This window comes from Rhamphochromis sp. 'chilingali', assembly GCF_963969265.1.
Source record: "Rhamphochromis sp. 'chilingali' genome assembly, chromosome: 2".
NCBI lineage: Eukaryota > Metazoa > Chordata > Actinopteri > Cichliformes > Cichlidae > Rhamphochromis > Rhamphochromis sp. 'chilingali'.
In genome coordinates this window covers 17,913,213-17,938,643 of record NC_137930.1, presented here as the reverse complement: position 1 = coordinate 17,938,643, position 25,431 = coordinate 17,913,213, and the positions used below count along the sequence as shown (strand labels likewise).

Genomic DNA, 25,431 nt, shown 5'->3' with positions numbered 1-25,431 from the left:
AGCCTCACTTTTGCACATTTGAACTCCTCTGCTAGGTTAGGGATAGGCAATGACAGTATCCTGTCGCTGTAGAGTCCAACACTGCTTAGGCATTTCGGAAGTCCAAGCCACTTCCTCATGTAGGTGCTCACTAGCCTCTCCATTCGATTGGCATGATTAAGCGAGACCCTGTACATCATCAGTGGCCACAGTAGTCTGGGTAACAACCCAAACTGTAAGCACCAGAGCTTCAGTTTCTCTGGGAGTGTGGTGTTGTTAATCTGCCTGAGGTCATTAGCCATGTCATGCCGTATTTGGCCCATGTCAGTTGTTAGTTTTGACCAGCCACAAATGCAGTTCTGCAGCTTCTTTCCTACCAGCATTGATAGTCCAATAGTTGCAATGCTGGTTAATCTATTCATCGTTGATACCGTTCCAAGGTCCGTTGCCATAAAATCTGTCTCAAAATGGTCTTCTTCCGTCCCCACTCTCACAGACCCAAGACGTGTCTTCTACTTTGAAGTTTTTGTAGCAATATTGGGTTTACCAAAAAACGGTCTATCAGATTCTCAGGATTGTCTATTGTTGTTTGTTTGGTATTGTCTGCTCCTGGTCCCTCGTTTCCCTGTGTACATGTAAGGGTGTGTGTGCTGTGATGTTCGGGTTTTGCTGCCACACCAGGCCTTGAGAGTCTTCCCGCCTTAGAGCCAGCCACACCTGGAGTAATCACATTCAAATCAAATCAAATCAAATTCAAATTTTATTTGTCACATACACAGTCATACACAGTACGATATGCAGTAAAATGCTTACACAACTGCTCATGACCTAAAGAAAAAAAGAAAAGGCTATGAATAAGATAGGAAATAAATACGAAAATTAAAAAGGATAAATTTAACTAGGAAGGAATAAAATAAAATAAAATATAAAAATTAAAGTTAAAAATGAAATAACTGTACAACACAAATTAGAATGAAGGGTAAATTTAACTGGGAAAGAATAAGATAAAATATATAAGTTAAAATTGAAAAGAAAATAACTGTACAACAAAATACACAATACACAGTATAGAAATATATAAGAATGTATGAAGAAATATAAATATATATATACAATAACAGCAGCCGTACAAGTATTAAATGGAAATGAAGAAATATAATGTCCAGTGTTGTGCAATCCACATTTGTAAGTGTCTTGTGCAGTGGAAATATCACCTATTACTGATCAGCCTTGTCAAGGAAGCACTACTTAAGAGAGTAGCGGAGCAGTGCTAGGCGCAGGTTCGTTGTATTAGGAACACAGTTCTCCTGCTCATAAGGTGAAGATGTACTAACTGAAGTGTCTCTTGTTTCCAGGAGGATTGCAGAAACGTGTGGCGGGAGCTGGGCACCTATGTACATAGACTCAGAGGATAGAGGAACATTTACCGTGGACCACGGAGGAAAATCACTGCATGGGAATTGAGGAACTGTCGCACAGAGAACTCACACACTGTGAATTATTAGTACTTTTGTTGGTATTCTTTGCTGTAAATAAACACATTGTCTACATTCAGAAAGTCCTGCATTTGGGTCCTACTTCTGCCAAACCGTGACACTGTTGTTGGGACTGCTGTCCCCTTCCCCAGACTCACTTTTAAAACATCATTTAAGTACTACATTTTATATTTATTTTGGGATTTCACTGCATAACATTAACATTTGCTTGATAATTTCGGCTAAGATGCCCTGATGAATATATATTTGGTGTCCTGACAGCTGCATAGAAAAAAGCACTCACGTGACATTTATACTATGGAAAGGACTACTTTCTTTCTCTTAAGAAAAATGATTTTGATTAAAACTGTGGGATAAGTGGGTCAAATATGGTAAACCTGTAAAATTATATTTTGTGCAGGTCCTAGGTGAATTTCATGTATGTTATTTTAATCTACTTATTTGTTTATTTTTTTGTATCTATACAAAAAATATTGTATATATGTTCATATATTACTTAGTGCCTGAACCTATCTCCACTCATAATCTGTGTAAAGAAATCTTTGAATGCCAGAGGCCAAACATTACTCTAGCTTCATTTAAATTGTCTGAAATTGTGAAAAGAAAATGTGACAAATATGAGCCCCGTACAAAAAACAAAAGAACAAAACAAAACCAAACAATCAAACAAGAAAAACTAAACTAAACAAGAAAAGACAAATGGGGACGGAGACACACTCGTTTTTTCACGGCACTGTAAACAGTCAACCGATGGACTCGAGGGACCCATTTAACTTACGTACCTCTGACATACGTACAGTATTATGTCACTTCCGTAAATAGGGACTTTTACGAAATCGAAGCGCACTTTGCGGTTTATGAATCTGAATGTATCTATATATACAAATAAAACAGTTATGAATCAAATGTTAATCAGGAAACAGATCTATTATTAAAAAAGAAGAGAGCCTTCATTTTCATCAGCGGAACTGAATTTGCATGTGCTGACCTAACGGTGGCCGGGGCTGACGTCTCCTCCTTCAGCCTGACGTCGTCCCCAGTGGTCGTGCGTGCCGTGCCGGGCCTCTCTGCAGATGGAGGTGGCGCGGGGGGGAGGTTGTTTGGGGATGGTTTGCCGGGATATCGCGTCACCTCCTCGGTGTCTTGCTAGCATACTGTCACCTGCTCGCATTCAGCACGAGCTGTTTGCACGGACATGAAAAGTAAGATTTCGGGTCGCGGTAGCCGCTCCTGTTTGTGAGCCCTTTGTAAAGCACGTCGCTGCGGGCCAGGAGATGTTTCGTGAGCTTTGGTGGGTAAACAGAAGGCCTTTACCTTTGCAGGGTTGACAGCTTCTGTTTAGGGGCTTGTTGTCTTCGCGGTAATGACAGACTACAGCTGCTGCTGCATCTGCTTTTGAGCTATCAGCCAGAGACGAGGTGAGTGCGATGTCTGTCTGTGTATTTGGTGTTGAGGTGATGGAGCTAGCGTTAGCTTACAGCAGCCCCTTTCTGAAGACTTTATTGCTATTAATGGCCTGTCACGTTTGCAGACGTCCACCAGAAGAAGATAGTTGGTAACTATGGCTGAACAAGACGTTTGCCTCCACCTCGATTCAATAGGCGAGGTGACAAAGGAGGACCTTCTGCAGAAGTCTAAGGTGCGCTTTTCATACAGTGAAGCTGCTGTCAGATGTAAAATATACCCTGTTGTGGATGGCGACTGAAATAAGCACTTCAGCTGTGTTGTGCTCATGTAATATCCATGCATATAAACTTCTTCTTCTTTACTATGTTGTGTTAATATTGCCTGTAGGGAACTTGTCAGTCATGTGGAGCTGGTGGTCCAAACCTGTGGGCCTGTCTACAGGTAAGGTTAGGACTTAGATCCTGTTAAATACCTTACGTTATTATCTCAAATAGTTAGCTATAAAGCTAAAAGGTGGCTTAACTTCTAAGCCAACACTGCGCTTAGCATATATCATCAGAGACTGGAGGGCCAGGTGAATGCTGTATAATTAATGTTAGCGTGGAGTATAAATGTGCTTAAAAATGCAGTTCCTCTTCAGTTCAGGAAAGCGATAAAGGGTGTTGATTGATTTTTGGATTCTGAACAGAGAAGCAAAAAGGAAGGAGATCCTATCTTACATTGTGTCTGATTTGCAGAATGACTGCCCGTATGTCGGGTGCGGAGAGTCCTACTCTGATCACAGCACCCTGCATGCACAGGTACGGCCCTTTCATACAAAATTTATTTGCAAGCCCCTTTTTTTAAATTAGTAGTCTATAAGCAGATTGTGTGCTTCCTTTTTAGGCTAAGAAGCACAACCTTACCGTGAATCTGACAACGTTCAGGATCTGGTGTTATGTGTGTGAGCGAGAGGTGTTTCTGGAGCACAGGCCGGCCCTGGTGCCCGTAGCTGCTGCAGCACACCTCTGTAAAGCTACAGAGCAGGTATGAGTTCAACCCAGCTCATGTTTTTATGTTAAGTGTCTTACTAGTGGAATTTACATTTTAACATAAGAACAAGAAATACACACACACACACACACACAAGATGCTTATAATATTTGTTTATTCTCTTTCTAGGAAACCTCTCCCCAGACAGTTGGTCACCCACTCAAAGCGGTACCGATTGCTGTGGCCGAAGAAGAAGGCTCAGAGTCAGAAGAGGATGAGCTTAAACCCAGAGGTATATATGCATGCATGCTTGATCAGCTTCAAACATTTCTAGACTGGTGGTCAAAGTTGCCCTGGTTTCTTTTTATTCAGGCCTTGAAGGTTTTTCTTTTCTCTCTGACTTGTACAGCAGTCTTTATGTCTAAGATGTTTAGTTTGAACGCTTTCTGAGAGGATAAAGTGTTTCATGATTGGTGATCTTTTTTTGGATCTTTGTTTGTAGGGTTGACAGGAATGAAAAACATTGGAAATTCCTGCTACATGAACGCAGCTCTTCAAGCCCTGTCCAACTGGTGCGTGCTTTTCCTCCTAAAATGTAGAACAACTTTAATGTTTGTTTTGGTTTTAATCAGGTTAATCATTGGACATATTTCAGTCAAACAATAAAGCTTCTCTTTTGTTTTACATCTACTACTAATGTTAGAGGTGCTTTAACCTCAGCTGTCCCTCTGCCCCCTCATTAGCCCTCCTCTCACTCAGTTTTTTCTGGACTGCGGTGGATTGGTAAGGACTGACAAGAAGCCTGCTTTGTGTAAGAGCTACCAGAAACTCATCTCAGAACTCTGGCATAAAAAACGGTAATTAAAGCATCACAGTGATTGTATGTAAACTGGACAACAAACTAGTGTTTAGTCATTAAAATGAAAACATAATTGCATGTCTCTTATTACTGCTCCCCTCTCAGGCCCAGCTATGTTGTCCCTACCAGCCTGTCCCACGGCATCAAACTGGTTAACCCCATGTTTCGTGGTTACGCTCAGCAGGTAGGGCTGTCCGCCCGGCATGCTTCAACAGCATCTTGACACTGTCCTTTTATTGGATTTTATATCATTAAACCCTTGGATTTGCAAAAAATGCTTTTCACAAGATTACTCGGTTGTGTATTTTAAAGTGCAGTCCATTATTTTTGACTCAGTTTTAAATCTGCAGTTTGTCTCCCCCTTGTGGCAGTTAAAGCAAGTACACAAACATGGTTGATTGGCCTTTGACAAAGAGAAATCCACATTAGTGTTAATTCCTGTTTTCCTTTATCTTTAATCACTTTCATTGTTAGACTACAAGCCTTCCGTCAAATGCCATTTGTCTGGAGGGGGAACTAGACAAAGTAATAGGAAATGGATTTTTTTTCTTTTAACATAAAGACAGGAATTGAATTTCCCTTTCCCTTCTGAGAGGCTGCTTAATCTGAAAGATAACTGCTCCTTGGAATAACACAGGCTTTACTTCTGTTGTTCTGTATCCTTCATATTTGAATACTGAAAAGACCGAGGGCTTCATTTTTACCCAGTTATGTTTCATGGCACGTCTAAGGATAAACTTCAAGTCAGACTTAGTATTTTAGTTTGTCTGATCCTATTTAAAGAGAAAATGCAGACAGTCACACAGTATCGAGATATCTCCAATCCAGTTTCTTGTTATTTTTTCCATATTTTCTCGGTGGCTTAGTTAATGTTTGATTTGTCTGTTTACGCAGTGGCTGTGATCGGCACATGGTATCTCGCTAATGTGCAAACCGATTTCTTGTTACTCCAATGTTTCTGTCTTTTTGCTTGCAATATTTGTGTTTATCTATTGTCCATTTACAAATGTTCTCTGTGAATGCGGCCCTATCCATGCAGTTAATATAAGGTTTCTGTGTTGTCCAGGACACTCAGGAGTTCTTGCGCTGTCTGATGGACCAGCTACACGAAGAGCTGAAGGAGCCTCTGTCGGAGTGTAGCGTGGGCTACGACGGGAGCGACGGGGAGGACAGAAGAGACGGAGACCGCTCCCCCTCTGAGGATGAGTTCCTCTCCTGTGACTCTGGCTCCAGTAGTGACCGAGGGGAGGGAGGAGGGGTGGGTGACAGCGAGCTGCTCATCCAGGATGAGTGTGATGGGATACGGTCACCGGCAGGTGGAATGGGGGACGTCAGTAGTGGTACAGTGATCTCTGAGAAGGAGAGGCTTAAAGAAAGGAGGTTACCCGGCTCCCCGCTCCATGGAGGCTCACAAGAGATGGATGAAGATGCTGATGTGGACACAGCAGTTGAGGAAGGGTTTCCAGAAAGGAGGGCGGAGGATGAAGAGGAGCCTGCAGCCCCAAACACAGAGGTCCAAAGTCAGGAAAACCATCAGACGTCTAACACAGGGCAAAGTCAAGTCCCGAGCAACAACAGCTCAGGTACAAGACCAGCAGGAATACAGTGATTTTATATATTTATATATCTATATATTTATATATTGGATTATTCAGTTATGTATTGTAGAATATCATCAGTTATCATTAAGTTTGTGTTTCCACTGTGATGTTTTCTAGAGCCAGACAATGAAGCATCGATGACCCAGCCCCAGTCCACTCCCTGCAGTCCTGTGCGCACCCTTCAAGAGCTGCATCCCAAACTGTCCTCCAGTCCCCCCCGGTCCAGCCCTCTCCGCTCTTCAGGACCTGCATACTCCTTCAAAAAAGGTGAGAAAATTTCTCATAGACTGCTCAAGATGCTTCACAATTTTAACAGAGTCCCCAGGTTGAGAAACATTTGCCTTGGTAAAACACATTTTTACCGCACTACCGTGGTAGTCGCATGTACAGAACTGTAAGTAAACAACATAGGATGCTTCTTAATGTTTCACATATGAAGCAGGCGAGTCTTTGCCTGTAGAATCACACTGTCCAAAGTGGAGTTCTTGAGTCTTTCTAAGTTTTTTATTTTTGGAGATGTTGGCTGCTTTTACACTCATTTTCACTCCAAGGTTTATGTCAGGTGACTGTGGAGGCTCACGTGACTCGTGTATCATTCAAACCGTCAGTCGGTTGAAAAAAAACACATAATTTATTCCCATTTCTTTGGCTGAATTTAAAATGTCAATGATAACACAGTTTGATAGGCATAAAGTAGTACTTTGACACATATTAGCTGAAAACTTGGGATGTCTCATCATGGTGTGCAGTGTGGCCTTTAAAAAATGAGAAAACTGGACAAGTGAAGGATGAATGAATTAGTGGCAGGCATTAAAAGGTATGTGTAGCTGATGAATAGTATCTGAAAGTCATTTTCAGTTTGAGTATACACAGTTACAAAGATGTTAGTTAAGGTGGCACTCTTTGAGATGCTCTCTGCCTTTGTCTTCTGAAGCCAGCCCTCCCTCCCATCATGTGTCTTCCAGCTCAGCTGCTGCTCAGTGCCAGGAAGAAAAAACAGTCTCACTATCGCAGTGTGATCTCGGACATCTTTGATGGTTCGATCCTCAGTCTAGTCCAGTGTTTGACCTGTGACAGGGTAAGATGCACTTCACATATTTGAACACAAGGGGGAGGTAGAGTATACGCTTGATAAAATATGTTTATTTGTTAAATTATATTACATTTTCTATCAAAGCAGGTTTAAATGAAATGAAGTGACTTGTGCAATTATTTCATTTCAGTATTATACAGACTTTTTTGTGTAATTAGAGTGATTAAAACACATTCATAATTGCTCTTTTACTGCTAGAGGTATGCTGTTTAAACTGGTTCTCTGAATTTGGTACAGGTCTCAACTACAGTGGAAACCTTCCAGGACTTATCCCTCCCTATTCCTGGTAAAGAAGACCTAGCAAAGCTCCATTCATCCATCCATCAGAACCTGCCGGTGAAGACTGGTGTGTGCCCTGACACTTACGGCTCGCAGGGGTGGATCTCCTACATCATGGACTCCATACGGCGGTCAGTGAATGAAATATAATTGAAAAAGGCTGAGACGACGTTTGCATGTTTGAACCTTAGTTGTGCATAATTTTGACTGCTGATGTTACCGATATACTTTTAATCTGGTATGTTTCTGACTTTAGTTTCCTGTAACTTCAGATGTAGTTAGATAAGCTTTCTATATGCCTGCAAGGTAACATTTTTACAGAATTAACAGCGAGTAGAAACTTGCTTGGCCTGTCGGTTTTTTTCAAAGTCTTTGTGTATTTCCTGAAAACGAATCATAAAACTACAAAAGCTTCTTATTTAGCTAGTCTTTTCAGTAGGTGCTGCAACACGTGTCTGTGTGTTCGATGATGAAGATGAACGCATGTGCTATGCCAGATCTATAAACTAAATAGATCTAAAAAATGAATAGTTTATTTCCTCTAACTAGCAATCACTTTGCTAGTTAGAGGAAGTGTATTGCAGGTGATGTCTCATAGATAACTTCCTTCAATGATTTATCACATTTTTTTCTGAAAATGTGCTGATAAACAGATAAAGTTTGTGTGTAGGACATGTAGAGAGGCCATCTAGAGTCACTCAGTTACTCATTGGTTGGACAGATTTGGTAAACTTAAGGTGGCTCTGAAAAGCACTACACTTACACTTTTCAGCAAAAATACTCTGGATAGTGACGTCACACGGTTGCACTGCATCGAGTTAACAGTTAGCAGTGCCCTGGAAATGGGTTCTGTTCAACCTTTCCAGTTTGAACCAGAACAATCTGAGAGAGGATGAAAATAGTCAACCAATACTTAGTTTAGATGAAGATGAAAACAATCCGTCACACGAGGATGTGAAAGTGAGGGAAAACTACTGGTGTCTATGCAGCTACTGCTTGCCAATGGCAATGGTGTCGTGCCAAATTATGCATCCCTGACAGAGACCCAGAGTGCACTGAGAAGTAAATAACAATGGCGGCCTACTGGTAAATCGGTTTTGTATAAAATGTGCCTGAAAGGAAAACATTTGGCGTATTTTAATACCACATATATGTTATTGGAAGCACAGTGCATATTTTAGCGCAAACATGTGTTAATAGCCGGGGTTCCCTTTAAAAGCTACTCCTTTGATTTCATAATAACACTCAAGCAATGGTGGAAGAGGGCTTTTATTGTTTAACCCAGATTTATTCTCTTTTTAAAAAATTCTGCTGACTTAGAGCATCTTTGAACTCATTACTGTTTTTGTTTTTTGGCTTAAAACATTACTGTATTTCCCGGACTACAAAGCGCACCTGAATATCAGAATCAGAATCAGAATACTTTATTGATCCCTGGGGGAAATTATTTTTTGTTACAGTGCTCCATTATAAACCAACATTAAGACAAGACAGACAATACACTAACTAAGAATAGTACAATATATACATATATATACATACATACATACATAAGTCACTCATAAATAAATAGCTGAAAAAGAAACATGTGTAGTTATAGCAGCAAACAGTGTGTTAAGTATTAGCCGCACAAGCTAAAATCAGGGGAAAATCCTGTTTTGTACATACATTAGCCGCACCTGACTAAAAGCCGCAGGTGTTTCAATGTTGACTTATCATATGTAAGAGAATATGCACAAAGGGAATTGTCAGGAAAGAGATGGCTGTTTGGAGACATCACTTTTATTAATATTTTGAAAAACAAGTTACGGGTACATATTTGCATAACTTTTTAGGTATATGTACAAGTACCGGTAATTACAAGTACGAAACATGTGCTCTGCTTCATAAACGAGTAACAAATGTAGTACATAACAGTAGCCTACAGCACACCAGAAAAATAGATTCGGCCTACCTTTTAGGCTCAGGTGCAGTGACACGGCTTTAACAAGAAAAGTCAGTCATTCACCATCTTTCTCTTCTTCCTGCGCACTAAAACCACCAAAGTCCTCTTCTCCAGTGTCGGATACTAACAGGCTCAGGATGGCTTCGTCATCCACTCTCCGCTTCTCTCCTTTGTTGTCACTTTCAAAACCAAAGAAATCCTCGTTGTCAGTGTCAGAGTCGAACACCCTCTGAAGGGCCGTGGCGGTGTCCTCCTCTTCATCATGCAGCAGTCCAGCCCTTCGAAATCCGTTGGTGATCGTGGATGTTTTCACACTTTTCCACGCTGTCAGAATCCACCGGTGGAGTTGAGCATAACTTGCTTTTCGCAAGTTTATCGCCGCTCGTCATCCACGCCTCCCACTGAACGCGTAGCGCTACTTTGAATTTTGTTTTTCGCGCTACTTCGTACGGCACTACGTTGCCTGGCGGATGGACATGTGACCAACATACCACTCTTGAACCCCGATACTGTGTGTCTGATCATATGCCCTTCCGCCAGGCAACGTAGTGCCGTACAACAGCGGAACAAACAAAAAAATCGTCTTATGATATGACAAAACTCATGGATAATCCATAGAAAAGCCGCACCTGACTAAAAGCGGCAGGGTTCAACGCTTGTGCAAAAAGTAGCGGCTTATAGCCCGACAATTACGGTACTCTTTTGGTTCGGTCTCATTGGTAAGTGTATTTTTCCAAAAATCACCATCAAACTACCTGTGCACGTATGTTGGCACTATACAGGCAGAGCATCCGGAGACTAAAGAGCCAGATATCTCCCTCAGGAAGGAGTGCAGATAAGATCTGACCTATAAGGTCATACTCCTACGCTTTGTTTGCGTCATCATAGCTCAAAAATTCATGTTCACATTACTACTCTGCTGTGATGGCACAGACTAGTTTATGAAGTCTTGTTTCAAAGCTTTGACTTTTACCTTCACGGCTGTTGCAATCTTGATATTATGGAAACAGAAGTGGCCGTGTTTTGACAATGCTGTTATCAGCTAACACAGGGGTCAGCTTTTTCCCCATGAGAAACCGGGACTGTTGTGGAGCGCTGCAGGTAGAAATATGAAGGACAGCAGACAGGTGATCATCACTGAGAGGGGATTTGTTAAACTTAGTCACTAAGCATATTTATTGACATATGAAGGTAGAGCCAAAGAGCGTCTTCTGATACACGGAAATCTCTCCTCTATGAGAGAGCAATAAAGATCCAGCAGTGATGATGATGTGAAATACTAATGATTCGGTGCTTTTGCTCTTGCAACATGGTTCATTTTTAGCAATGACTTACACAACACTTCCTGGTGTATAATTCAGTGCAAAAACATCAATTTCAGTTCTGTGTTCATTTCAGTCACTTTATCTTTCTTCAGATTTAGACAGCCATTCGTTGTAACACCTGCCAGTTTGTGCCGTTTCAGCTCCAGCCTATCCAAGCATGCGGTTACCGTCATGGACGAATCACTCCAGCTCCTCCATGATGTCAAACTCTCTTGTTTCACGTGTACATAGACTTATATTGGGCTGTGTTGCAGATATCACATTTCTCATCCGGTGGCAAGGAGAAAAAGTCAAAATTGTCTGCTTTGTTTTCAGCCGAAGCTTTAGATTTCCCCGAAATGTCCTCGTTCCTTCCTGTTAACAGTTTGCACATTTTCAAATGCTGTTTTATCAAGTCTACGTGTTTCATCTTGTATTCATCTTTTCATCGTGGTGATTCAGTGGTGAATCACACTAATCTGCTCTACACAAACTAAGCATACAACTTTACCTCCAACTTCAGTAAATAAATTCTTAGAAGTCAAAGTCATTTTTAAAAACTACTTAAAAAACAGACATCCGCCTTCAAAATAAAAGCAACAAAATTACATTATGATTTGAAGCTATTCTCCAATGGAAATTTGGTGGTTACAATGGAAAACACTTGAGTGATTTATAATTATTTATATGAGTGCTTTTGGATGAATTGTTACTCCATTTTTTAGTTATTGGCAGGTAATTCTTATCAAATTAACCCAAAGTCGCCTCAGAAAGGGCGAGTGACTTCAGTTAGCTTTAATTAGCTCTGGTGGAGTCTTTGCAAAGACTCTAGTGATTATAGCGGACATCTGTAACCTTAAGATTTCCAGTTATTAAGTCACGCCCCCAATAACCTTAATTCTTAATACAATAAATATAATTTTGACTCGCTTTTGGAGCCAGCCCCAAACGGCCATTTCAAGGAATTGCAGTTTTCCAGATGTTCTAACTTTCACATCAGTCCATCCTCTAACTCACTTTGTTTTGCTTATTAGTAAGAATGATTAAAAATGACTAATTGAAAAAGGGGAAACATTTTCACTATGTGATCAACTGCGCTGAAGTTTAGAGTTGCCTTTTAAAGCTAATATTTCTCCAGCTTGCTTTGGTTTTTTTTTGTTATGAGTATTTGTGTTTGTGTTGTGCAGGTTTGTAGTCTCATGTATCCCCAGTTGGTTTTGGGGGCCCATGGTAACACTAGAGGACTGCCTTGCTGCTTTTTTTGCTGCAGATGAACTCAAAGGTAATTGGTGCTCTAATAATGCTCCAATACTAGCATAGTTTATATGTCAGAATTTCAATTTCCATTCATTTTCTTTGTTTTTTCCCAGGGGATAACATGTACAGCTGTGAGAGATGTAAAAAGTGCGTCAAATTAAATGCTTGAAATATATATCCTTGATTTAAAAGGAGAGTACTTGTATGCATTTATTCACACAGTGTTTTCTTTTCTACAGGTTGAGAAATGGTGTCAAATACTGCAAAGTGCTTAGACTTCCAGAGGTGCGGTTTTCTTTTCTTTTTTCTTTTTACTTTTTTTTTTTTTTTTTAGCTCAGCACTTTCTTTCAGTAGATAACACATCGGTTTCATTTGCAATCTGCTGCATAATGCCATCTTTAATTTCCTTGTTTTGTCCTGTATTTGCTGCATAGATTCTGTGCATTCACCTGAAACGTTTTCGGCACGAGGTCATGTATTCGTTCAAGATAAGCAGCCACGTGTCCTTCCCGCTCGAGGGCCTCGACATGCGACCTTTCCTGGCTAAAGAGAGTCCATCGCAAGTTACCACTTACGACTTGCTGTCAGTCATTTGCCACCATGGCACTGCAGGAAGTATGAGACCACAAAGTTTCCCGTTGATATATTATTTCCCCCGTGGGCAATATTTCTCACAGAGCGAGCAAAACACATATCCGATTAGCATCTGTCTCTAATATGTTTTGTCATGCTGTTTATGGGTGCAGGTGGGCACTACATAGCTTACTGTCAGAATGTAATCAACGGCCAGTGGTATGAGTTTGATGACCAGTATGTTACCGAAGTCCATGAGACGGTGGTGCAGAACGCAGAGGCTTATGTGTTGTTCTATAGGTGAGGAAAGGCGTCATTTACATAGACTCTACGCTAATTCGTCCAAGATGTGTTAAGTGATTTATTTCTATTGTACTCGTGCAGGAAAAGTAGCGAGGAGGCTGTGAGAGAGAGGCAGAAGGTGGTGGCTCTGGCCAATATGAAGGAGCCCAGCCTGCTGCAGTTTTACATCTCCAGAGAATGGCTCAACAAGTTCAACACCTTCGCTGAGCCAGGCCCCATCAGCAACCACACGTTTCTTTGTCAACATGGCGGTATGTGTGGTTAATAAGTCTCTTCTTTAAAATCAGAATTGCTCGCTTTACTTTCATGGCTCAGCCTGCAGCTTGGTATAAATATTTTTATTAAGTCGTCCACTGACTTGTCTTGATTAGAAAAACATGCCTGCACTGTCTTTATTAACGTGTTTCATCTCTGTGCAGGGATCCCTCCTAATAAATACCACTACATAGATGATCTGGTTGTGATTGTTCCCCAGAACGTGTGGGAATACCTTTACAACAGGTAAACGTGCTCCATGCTGCCAAACAAACCTCAGTATGACTATGTTACGACCTTGGCCTGGGATAACCTGGGCGTAACAAGAAATGTGATTTCCCCACTCCAACTCCACCCAAGAAAGAGCCAAAACACAGAGCAATTGCAAATGCTATGCAGCTATTTATTGACTTCAGCAGTGAGCTATGGCAATGAAACAAACAAAAGATCTCCAAAGGTCCCTAATCTTCCCTGACCAAATTAAGAGTCAAACAAAAGACAATTTGCTCACCTAAACCCCTATCCAGTAAACAAGAGAAAAGAGGTTTTAATGATTAAAGGCTTCTCACTCCTGTAGTGTTCAGTATATACAGTGAAACAGAACAAGTTGTCTGATTTACAAAACTATTTACACAGATCTCGACCAGCACTCTTGAAATCAGACACACAAAAGTGACAGTCACTTTGTGGCTGAGTTGCTTTGGTGCCAAGCACTTCTGCTTTGCAGTAATAGCACTTAGAACAAGGAGGTTGAGCTAGGAGGAAGGAAATGTCGCAAACTGACTTGTTCCAACGGTGGCATTGTATTACAGCACCACACTTGAATTCACTGAGCGCTTTAGAATGACCCACTCTTTCACCAACGTGTGTAAAGTCAAGCTGCGTGGTTAGGTGCTTGATTTTTATACCTGAAAAAGGTTGAAGAGGTGTCACTCAGTACTTTTGTCTGTATTAAAAAAGAAACCAGACGCTGCTGCTGTTTAGAATCAAAATGACCAAAACTGTCACTCGGCATAAGAGCTGAATGGTTATGTCATGTAGCAACATTGTTGACCACTTTGATTATATTAGGCAGCAGCACCCATTTAAAGATGACATGCATCTCAGCATTGATGTAAAGACCAACAAAAAGGCCTTATACTTCCTTATCAAATCATGTGTTAATCTCTCTGTTACGGATTTTTTCTGCTTTCAGCTTCGGAGGTGGCCCAGCAGTCAACCACCTCTACATGTGTGCAATCTGTCAGGTGGAGATTGAAGCTCTAGCTAAACGCAGAAAAACAGAAATTGACACCTTCATCAAGGTAAACGTGTGTGTTATGCAAAAGTTTACCTTTGTGCTAAAGTGTCTTTGTGTTGAATGAACTTTTCTTTTCTCTTGTGTGTAGCTGAACAAAGAGTTTCAAGCTGAGGAGGCTCCAACAGTGATCCTGTGTATCAGCATGCAGTGGTTCAGAGAGTGGGAGAGCTTTGTGAAGGGCAAAGACAATGGTACGATGAGTAGCAGCGCATTCGAGTTCCCATCTTTCTCTCTTTACCAAATACTTTTATACTTTCCTTTTCCCAGAGCCACCCGGTCCCATCGACAACAGTAAAATCGGTGTTATGAAAGGAGGACATATACAGCTAAAGCAAGGTAAGTCTGAGGAGGTTGAAAAGGACATAAAGGTAGAAAATCAATGTACTGTTTTTAGACATTGCGTGTTTTTTCACCACAGGTGCAGACTATGGTCAGATCTCAGAGGAGACTTGGCAGTACTTGTTGGGAATTTATGGCGGAGGCCCTGAGATTGCAGTGAGACAGACGGTGGCCCCGGCTGACCCCGACACCCTTCACGGAGAGAGGAAGATTGAGGCAGAGACGAGAGCACTTTGAGATAAAGAGAGGTTGGAATCTTTACACTTTGCTTCATTACTGTGCAAAACCTTTGAGACTGATGTTTTTGAATTTTTTAAAAGTGATCTTTAGCAATAGTTCTCTGGCCTCATTTTGAGTCCAGTCCTCGTACCTGACCATTTTCAGAGGAAATTTGTTTAATGTTTGTTGTTTAATTTTAAATCGTATCTTTAGGCACTTTGTTATTAGGAGCCTGTCACGAAGATTATTTGTTCCCATTTCCTTGAGTTGAATCTATAAAAAAACACCCCAAATCCAAACATAAGACAGTTACACAACACAGAGCTATTAGCTTTAAATTTGGCACATCTCCACATGGTGTGCAGTGTGTCCTAAAAAAAAATTAAGGAACCTGGATAAAGACGACCTGGCAGGCCTCAAAAACGTGAAAAAATGGACCTAAAAGTTGCATCTGGACTTCATCTCCTGTTATCTGAAGTGGCTGAGGTGTGTGTAATTACACAGGAGCTGGAGTGAAAATCAGTGGCAACAGGTCTTATAAACAAAGGAATTCAGATTCTGTATTTTTGGTGTAAATTCTGATCACAGAGCAGGGGATCCACATTTAAAACTTATTATCAACATGTATGGTGGCGGTCAGAAGAGGTCCAACAGTGAGTGTCTACAGCCATCTGTAAAACACGGGGGAGTTGCTGCCTTGGTTTGTGGGATTTGTGATGAAACAAATATAATAAGTATTGTCAGATATTGATTCACCATGATATGCCATCTAGAAAGTGTCTGATTGGTAACAGCTTCATCTTTTAGCAATAAGTGATTCAAAAATCGCAATAAAATGCCTCCTCAGAGCCCAGACCTCAACATTATTGAAGCAGCGTGGGATCATCTTGACAGAGAAGAGAACAAAAGGCCTGAAGCTCTGTTGCTGAACTTGTTAGAACTGTACAAACTCTGTATTTCCGTGTATGTTTGCAGGATTCAATAAATGTCTGGAATTTTTTTGGAAAATATATAGCAGTGAGAGGTGGCTCAAGACATTTGCACAACACTGTACTTATAAACATACATATCCCTATATATGCTGTATATACACAGAGTGGATTCAGGTATGCCTTTTAGTGTATTTGGGTAAATCAGCAGAAAGAAGGATATCTGGTCTCTTAACTGCTATAAATCCAAAATATAGAGTTGGAGATGATGCCTCACTAAGGGTCTGCTCATTCTCAAACTGTTTCTCAACTTTTATCATCCCCAGGTCTTCTGAGCCCTTTTTCCACTCTTGTCCTCACAGGAAGCTGAGGAATTTGCACCACGGTGAAGAAGCCCCATCTTGAGCACTTTGTAAATGTAGCAGCATGTTATTCTGAAGCCATGTTGCAGCAAGAGAAAACGCTACCTAAAAACAACACGGTTTATTTGTTGGATAACTTTGATCCTTAATGTTGAGGTGTACAAATAAGATGTTGTCACATCCCTGGAGCTGTTTTTGGTAGCTGTGGTGTCTCAGTGGCCGCTGTAGTGACATGGTGTTGTATAATGCTAAACGGGCAGATGGCTGCAAGTATTACAAGACGAAATGCTGCGGAGAATAGAATTACAGTGTGTTGCTTTTGAGGACTTCTCTTCTTCCCTGGAAGCAAACCCAGAGACATTAACAGTGCTTTTTGTTATTTAGTTACATATCAGCAGGTACGGCCATGACGAGAGGGATGTCAGATAAATCACAGTCGGACACTTTGATCTTTAAAGGGGACATATTATGCATATCTACTTTGTTTTTCCACAAAAGATGGCAAAAGAGCATCTCTAGAGATATTGCATGTAGTTACATACAGGCCCCACTGGTGAATAGATGCACCTGAATACAACAGACCTGCCCCGGTGTACATTTCTGTGTTTTCATGTCACCTTTACTGCTTTAGTCCAAGCTCAGCTCGGTCCTTTACGTCTCTTTGCATCTCTCCTCATCGCACCCTGTACTGCATTTCAGCACGTTTAAAATCCCACTACAGCTGACCTCATTTACATAATCTTCAGTTTTTGTTTACAGACAATGAAATGAGTGCGAAATATGAAGACACAAACTACAACCTGGCTTGTAACCTGTCGCCAGTTATGAGCCAGTTTTTAAAGCTGCATTGCTAAAGTTTCAGTTTTTGAATTGATCCATGGTTCATAATCATGAGCTCAAATCAGTGGTTGTTTGTGATTGCTTTGTGTTGCATGTAAAATGATCACACTGAGAATGATAGAAACATCAGAGTCTCTCATTCACGTCTATGTGGCACACTGTGCTGTACTGCTCTCACTGGGTGGTGCTTTCGGCTGCTCCCGTGTGTGTCTTACAGACCACTTCCTGAAAAGGAGATTGGGCACCAGCAGCACTTTTAATTTAAAGCTACAGGCACTGAAAGCGTCTGTTGAAAACTGGGGGTATAAGCTGAACCTTAAACATTTCGGGGACATGTAAAGCCTGCATCAACATGTTAAAGTGGTATATAATATGTCCTCTTTAAAAGCACTCAGGACTGTGGGTCTTTTCAGGTTTGAATTTGTTTAAAAGGGTTTACAGACTACAAAAATGCATGTTCCAAAAGACTTTGGGTATAAATGCATGAAAAAAAAGTTGTTGTTTTTTTTGTTCTTCTTTGCTCAAGTGAGGACATTTCACTGACAGGTTGAGTTTTTTTTTATTTTTTATTTTTATACCCCAAACAGACAACCCGTTATCTTTTTGTGTGCTCAAAATGATCGAAGTGTTGACTCGCTTCTGTTTAGTTTACGCAAGCAGCTATCAATACTTAGGAGTTTATGAATATTAACAGATGGAAATTTGGAAATGGGAATTTTCATGGGGCATAAACAGAAAGTTGAGCGTGAGAGAGGATTAATGAAGAGAATCTTGTGCAACAAAACATCAGAGCTGGTTTTTATGACGAGAAGAGACAGAAGCTTTTGATTTCTAAGTGTAAATTAACTTTGAGATGCCTGTTATTACAATAGACCATTATGCAGTATTTGTTTAAAGGGCAGTATTAAGTACAAAGTGCTTTTTCCCACCATCTTCTAAAAATTTAGCAGAAATAACACAACAGCTTCACAAACAGATATCACATATGCAAAAAAAAAAGAAGAAGAAAAGAAACATGTCGCACCAATAAGGTTACTCCTTATACTGATTCGGTGTATGTATACTTTTTTTATTATTATTATTTTGTTTTATACTACTGTGCAATGTTTGGACTCCAATCTGAAGGTGGTAAATAAAAAAAAAACCTTGTAAAAATTTAGCATAAGTATAAAATGTTAGATATTTTCCTGAAGTGTGCAATTCATGTTGCAGAAATGCAAGAGAGATAATTCGATAACAAATCTGTAAGAAGCTTAGCTAAGTAAACTTAGTCATCCTCTTTCTCATTTCAGATAAACCACACGCTTGCCTTTTTTGTTCTTTTTAAAAAATAAATAAATAATAGAACCCTAACCCTTGCCAAACGTCGCCCCCACATTTTAAGTAGTTAATGCTTGGCATTATTTTAATAAGCTAATTCTTTCCCTTTAATATATTAGACTACATTACATTATATTAGTCTAGTCTACTGTCAGTTAATAATAATCAGGTTTAGAAATGGTGTTAATGAGCTATTACATGCTTCTTCTTTTTTTTGTCAATTTACATGACATGAAGTCTCCATAGGTGTTTTTCATAAAGTGTCAGTGCATATACATTGCTTTTAAATCTCTATTTTATCAGTAATCATTAAGGGAGAAATTATATGTATTAGACTGGCAGTGAAAAACCTCCAGAAGTAGACTGTGGGTAAATGTTGCAACTCAGCTGATGCCGGTTTAAAAGTAGCTAGAAGTACTTTGATAACGAAATTTTCAGGGCCAAATGACTGAAAATAATAGTGAGGGCTTATTTAATCTTTTATGTAAGATGAAGGTGCAAAGTGGTGTTTGTTCCAGAGTGTTCCCCGTTCTGTGTCATTTGCTTTTTTTTAAAAAATAAAAAATTCCTCTAAGTGAAATTACTATTTTTCCCTGATGACGAGTTCACCCACACATATTTGGGAGTAATCGTCTGAATTTCTTCACATTTGTATCAAGGAATCATTTTTGGCTATAATTTGAGGCATAACAGATGGGTCTCAATAATAGAGTATGATCATTCACCCCGGTTGCGTTTGCCAAATAGAAGAGCCAAAATAGAGGCACAGGACAAATTGACAGTGAATTCAACCATAAAGCCAAAACTGGCTCACCTCTGTACATGTAGTTATATATCTAGGTTTCCAATAAAATCAAAGTTAATGTTTGTTTGTTTTTTTGGGGGGTGGAGAATTAATGGTCAACCAGGGCTCCACCAGAGTCCAGGTACAGAAGTGGTAGATTGTTTCTGGCTGGGTGGGCCCAGATCACTTCTATCGCTGCCATCTATAATCCAGTTTTGAGAACCCTTCCCAGACGCCTTAACGACCACTCACATCCTGAGCCATTTGACCTCAGTAAATCACCTGATAGGGTGGGGCTTAGTCTCACAGTGGGTTCACCTGAAACATTGACTGATTGTGCCTCACACCCACTTTCAAAGGTGTGGGGCAGAGGATCAACAGGGGGTCCACGACCCTCTTGGGGACACTCCCAATAGGGCTTAAAATCTGGAACTCTCCACCATTTGCTCTTAGAACTGAAGAAGCTTCTTGGATGAGAGGTGAAAAGTCTTCAAGGAAACTTAAAGAAGTCCAGACACTTTGTTTTCAAGTGCCATACATTGCGCTAGGATGATTTGGAGCTGGGATGACATTTGGCACTTCCAAGTTTGAGGCCACAGTTCCCAACCGAAAAAGGGTGCAGGTCTCTTTCCACTTTGGAAAGTAGTTTCTCCCATAGGGGAGTTCAAGTATCTTTAGATCTAGAGAATGGGAATAGCATATTGTCTGAAGAGATGCAGGTGCTGTACCGGTCTGTTGTGGTGAAGAAAGAAATGAGTGTAAAGGTGAAGCTGTAGATTTACTAGTCATGCTACATTTCTGTCCTCACCTATGGTTAGAGCTGGGCGTGAAGACCGAAAGAACGAGATTGTGGATACAAGCAGTGGAAATGAGCTTCCTCTGAAAGGTGTCTTGGCTTGCCATGGCTATTGAGTGGACTCACTACTGTGCATGTTCAGCTCTAAATTTTCCAGATTTCTAATATCTCATTCTGTGACATATCTACTTTAACCTTTTGGTTCCCGTGGCATTCTTGCCTTCCAGCTAAGTGAGGCGCCCCTTATCCAAAACAACTTCACATTTGGCACTGTGCTTGTATAGTCAGCAATACACCCATCCAATGTGAAACTTGATTGCGGAAATAGGCGACAGTAGTTCAGATAGACACAGATTCATCAATTATTTAAATTTTTTTATATTTAAAAAGACCTTGGACATTTTTACTCTCTAACAAGAAAGTAGAAATAGGGTTTCCCTTTAATGTGTTCGAGTCATCTTAGCAGAATAAAACAAAACTTTGACAAATACCGATCAAAAATTAAGTGTTTGATGTGTGCTTTTTCCCTTAATAATAGCTGGGGTAACTCTATCTGCACTATAGTCATCCTACTTTTGAATACAGTGCCTTCAATCCCCTACACACTGTTTGTTAAGGTGGGAAATTTCCCAACATTCATCCACCTTTACATTAGTCATGTATGTCTAGCAGTGTACTATTAACTCTAACAGCTTTATTTGTTTGGAAGCTCAATCGAGAAAGCTCTCATTCATGCAGAGATATTAAGGAAAGCGATGAGAACTCAGGAGGTAATCATTCCTTTGTTCTCCAGCTTTATATGAAAAACAACAGGAACCTTTGAAAGGTGCGTCCTAACACATGATAGGCAGAATTACTTTTTTCCATTGTTTTGTTTACACCACTGATTTGTTCATTGTTTTCTAATGTGTTTTCTTTTAGCACATTTCCATGTTGTATCCACGAGAGGTGTTATTGGCGATATGTGTATTATGTTTAGATACATGTTTTTTTTTGGGGGGGGGGGGGAAGTGCAATGAAATAAAAGACAAATCTTAGTGCAATCTCAGCTCTATCATCAAAGATGTGCTTGACATGCTGACAGTCTGAACAGCTGACCTGAAGACTGGAGCGTTTTTTTTTTTTTTTTTTTTTTGTTCAGACTTTCTTTGCAGTGTAGAGAAATCGTGAATGGTGATTACTTAATTATCCTCATCTGTGAGTTTGTTTGTTTGTGTTACAGTGCGTAGCTACACGTGCAGAGTTTTCACTTCACTCAAAAATGTGGACAGTTAATCGGAAATGTTAAAACACACAACGGGATCTCATTGACTTTTGTTTTCTCTGTATCCTCTAATGTGTGGCTCGTGTGCTCATGCCAGTAGTGTTGCTTTGATAACGTGGGACCTAAGTGGTTGGCCTAAATTCAATGAGATGTCTTAATATCTGTATAACTGATGTAATAACTTATGACTAGTTTGATGATTAAAATTCCCTCGTATTACATTTGAAAATGCCAATTTTCTTTGGTGTGTGTGTGATGCAAGAAGGTACTGATGGTTGCTTTCAGCTGCTTTTTGGTAAATATTTGAAACCTCACTGACAATTGTTCAAGAGGAACACCAGTGGCCTGATTCCAGGACATTGGGTGTTCCTATCAGCCTCAAAAAACTGATGCAGCATTTTTACAGAGCTGTGTAAAAGTCCCCTCATTTCTTTATATTTCGCTAACAAGGAGCCAGACTGTCATGTAATTTTTTCAAGTGGTCTTGAGCAATAGTTCTCCAGATTTTTTTTTTCTATTTCACTATGTTCATGTGGTGTAGATAGGTTTTAGGCCTGCCACTTTTGTCGTCCACTTGTCCAGTTAAGAACACACCCTGCTTAGATACCATGCCAAGGTTTTGTCTAATGGCTCTTTAATATTGACTTTGTTGGTTCTTTGGAAATGGTCTGTCACATGTAGACACAGTGCTGGTTTGTTAGGTGCCTTTTTATGCTTGAAGAATTCATAGGCTAGTGTTATATGGCTTTGTTAAGGAAAATGTTCTAAAACACTTCTTCAGTAAAGACCCAGAGAAGAGAAACACACAGAACTTCTTGCTAGCAAGGGCAGTCTCCAGACTGAGAGACTCGCGCTGAGCACTGCCCCGGTCTTTATTTTGTACTTCTGTGTGTGTGTGTGTGTGTGTGTGTGTGTGTGTGTGTGTGTGTGTGTCCTGCTGATCAAAGGGTTATGAAAGCACAAAAGCTACATCCTTGGTCACAAAGAGGGTAGTCTCCCCCACCCTAGATGGTTCACCCTAGATAACACGGTGAGGAAGTCCAGCAGTTAAAACACTTAGACTAGAACAGACGTAGCTACGTTAATCCTACCATAAAACAATAAAACAAGGTACGAACTCTCATGCTCCTAGGATGTGGGGGTGAACACCCTAGAATGTTACAGACCTCCTAGGATGAGACATCCTTTCAATATGCCACCAACTATATACTTCTACACACAAATAATTACATGCAGCATTCTACCATATGCAAACTTATATCATTAAAAGATTATACTGACTACTAAGTACAATTTTCCATTGACAGGCTTAATAAAGAAACAAAAGAAAAAAAAACTCTAAATCTGTAAAAATGCTCACACACAAGGATTGGAGTGAAAATGAGTGAAAAAGCAGCCAGTGTCGCGCCCCCCCCCCCCCCAAATCTGGCTCCTTGAGGCAAAATATAAAGAAATGAGGGTGGTTCAAGACTTTTGCATTACTGTGAAGCAGGCTACACCGATAAGGCATAACATTATGACCAATGACAGGTGAAGTGAATAACACTCATTATCTCTTCATCATGGCACCTTTTAGTAGGGTCAAGGACCAACAAGGACCTAATTTTCAACTTCCTTATTCAGAAGGACAGTCGAATGAGGAAGTCGTTTTCATGGTTCTGTTAAAGGTACATCACATGTTAAATGTTTGGATGTGCTTGCATGAGTGCGTTCCCTCCCTACCAGCACATACCCTCTAATAATCACATTATCTACATTTTAAATTTGTACAAAAATGGACATTAAAACCTAATTTGCTCATTGACAAAGCACGGCTCTTTCTGCTGCTTTAAGTATTAATGCTAAGCTAACCTAAACAGATCAAGCTTGGAGTGGCATCAACCTTCTTATCGTCCATCCATCCATCCATCCTAGCTGTCAGACCTTCTTACTATAAGGAAGCGAATTTTCCAAATCTTTTGCTTTGTAAAGATTTATGTTTGCTAAACAGAGGTTTATGCAAAAAAATGCATTGAATGATGAGCAGTGAAGTTTCCATGCTTTTTAAGGGATGAACCAGTGATGGATTTCAAATGTAGCCACTTGGGATTGTGCCAAAATAATTACTTAAATGTGTCATTATTAGATTAAAATATCAAAACATTAAATTATTTAATGGTTTCTGTGTTGCAGTGCATCATAAATCTATTTAATCTAATCTAAACCTCACCCTTCAAAGTCAGGGGGCGGGGCTAACTCCAGGGTGGTCCAAGCCATTGCATTTTCTTTTTTCATTTTTTTTAAATACACATTTTCCCCAGTGTTTCTAGTTGTTTCTCAGTTCCAAGTACACAGAGTTTGTATTTGTGTACAAATACTTCCTGCCTGGCAAGTTGAAGACTCCAGACTTCTGAGGATGGCAGGACGCAGCCCACACGTTGATAGCAGCATATTTGATAACTAGAGCTTGGCTTCACTGTGCACTTCACTACCTTTTCATGCTTATGATTAATAGCTCTAATAGAAATAACACATAATTGACTGTATTACTTGTGTTCTTTTAAAATGTATGTGCAATTTTAAAGGCAAGAACTCAGCTATAGAAGGCACATGAATGTAAAATTATTTTGAGAGCCCAAAAATGCTAGACTGATTGGGAAGAAGGTGGTAAAGAACTGTACACCAGTATATTAAATTTGATGAAGACTGTTCACACAGATCAGATTAAAAAAAAATAAAAAATTCTAGTAAACTTTTAACAAACAGCTGCCATCTAGAAGACAGATAATTTGATAATTTCTGGAGCAGGCTTGACAGCGCTCTTCAGGGTATCCATGCAGATACCCTCAGTGTGCTAGATCAGATGTTCCCTTTCAGTCGATTCACTCGGTACAACACATAAGTAAGGGCGTGATATCCCATACTTATGTGTTGTACCTCGTTCCTCTCCTTCAGGGAACAGAAGTTATAGACATAACTAACCGTTCCCTTTCAGTCGATTCACTCGGTACAACACATAAGTATGGGATATCACGCCCTCGCGTGTCCTGGCTGAAGGTAAAATATTCTCATTTTCTTCCCTCCCTATGTTAATTTTAATTGAAAATATGTTTGATTATTTTTTTCAAATACGTATAACACAATTGAACATGGACAAACAAATGATTTAGTTCAAAGTATACTGACAGCACTGCAATGAGACTCCATGCAGTTTAAATTATTGGATGATTCACCTCACCGCATTAATGCAGTTATGGCGTTAACGCGGCACATCTCTGTTAGCAAGTTGGCGCGGATCGCCCCGTGCGTGGGGCTGCACGGCGCTAACGCATTGACGCCGTGCAGCCCCACACATGGGGCGATCCGCACTAACTCGCTAACAGAGATGTGCCGCGCTAATGCGGTTATGGCGTTAACATAATTTTAATGAGATTAACGCTGACAGCACCAAATATTTTTAAATAAACACATAATTTTACTAAATCTTCATTTAATTATGCCTTTAATAGATTACATCCAATTTTAAACAAGTTAAATAATTATTTACTTTATTCATTTAGACACTCTTGGCATGATCTTTATGGGATCAAACTCAAATGAGCTGGGGGCCACTGCTGGCACTGTCATCTCACTGGAGGGCCACTCTAGTGTTTGACTAAAAAAAAAAACCAAAAGCTGCACTTACTTTGCAAATATAAATTACAAAAGAAATGGTTGCCTTAATTGTGGAAAAAGCTAACAAAGTAATTCAAGACCCAAATTGCATGAGATTTTTTTACATCAGTATATTTTAATGTGCTAAAACTATTGCAAATGCCACAGAAAAATGATGCATAGACTTTATTATTTTTGTTGTTTTTACCTTCTGCTGTATGCCAAAAAAATATAAGCATGAGAGAGAGACGAAAGAATCGCCCGTTTTAATTTTAGGAAGAGAGCTGCTCTTAAGTACGGAGGTGTGATGTCATCTCAAGT

At 40.1% G+C, this 25,431-nt stretch overlaps 1 protein-coding gene across 3 annotated transcripts; it reads left to right on the top strand.

The window, feature by feature from the left end:
• Positions 1 to 2,268: 2,268 nt before the first annotated feature.
• usp20 (ubiquitin specific peptidase 20) lies at positions 2,269 to 22,876 on the top strand. Of its 3 annotated transcripts, XM_080875426.1 has the most exons (26): positions 2,270 to 2,677; positions 2,798 to 2,893; positions 3,007 to 3,114; positions 3,270 to 3,323; positions 3,620 to 3,682; positions 3,768 to 3,908; positions 4,044 to 4,146; positions 4,357 to 4,426; positions 4,598 to 4,711; positions 4,819 to 4,897; positions 5,780 to 6,296; positions 6,432 to 6,581; positions 7,253 to 7,392; positions 7,645 to 7,817; positions 12,123 to 12,217; positions 12,306 to 12,339; positions 12,432 to 12,477; positions 12,628 to 12,808; positions 12,940 to 13,066; positions 13,151 to 13,320; positions 13,489 to 13,570; positions 14,520 to 14,628; positions 14,713 to 14,815; positions 14,892 to 14,960; positions 15,043 to 15,211; positions 16,438 to 22,875. In XM_080875426.1, exons 3-25 carry the CDS (start codon positions 3,037 to 3,039, stop codon positions 15,198 to 15,200), a joined length of 2,856 nt encoding a protein of 951 aa, XP_080731552.1. In that variant the 5' UTR covers positions 2,270 to 2,677; positions 2,798 to 2,893; positions 3,007 to 3,036; the 3' UTR covers positions 15,201 to 15,211; positions 16,438 to 22,875. The 3 variants fall into 3 exon arrangements, with proteins under 3 accessions (XP_080731553.1, XP_080731552.1, XP_080731554.1); XM_080875427.1 differs by having other exon boundaries at positions 2,269 to 2,893; positions 16,474 to 22,876; XM_080875428.1 differs by having other exon boundaries at positions 2,271 to 2,893; positions 7,280 to 7,392; positions 16,438 to 22,873.
• Positions 22,877 to 25,431: the final 2,555 nt, after the last annotated feature.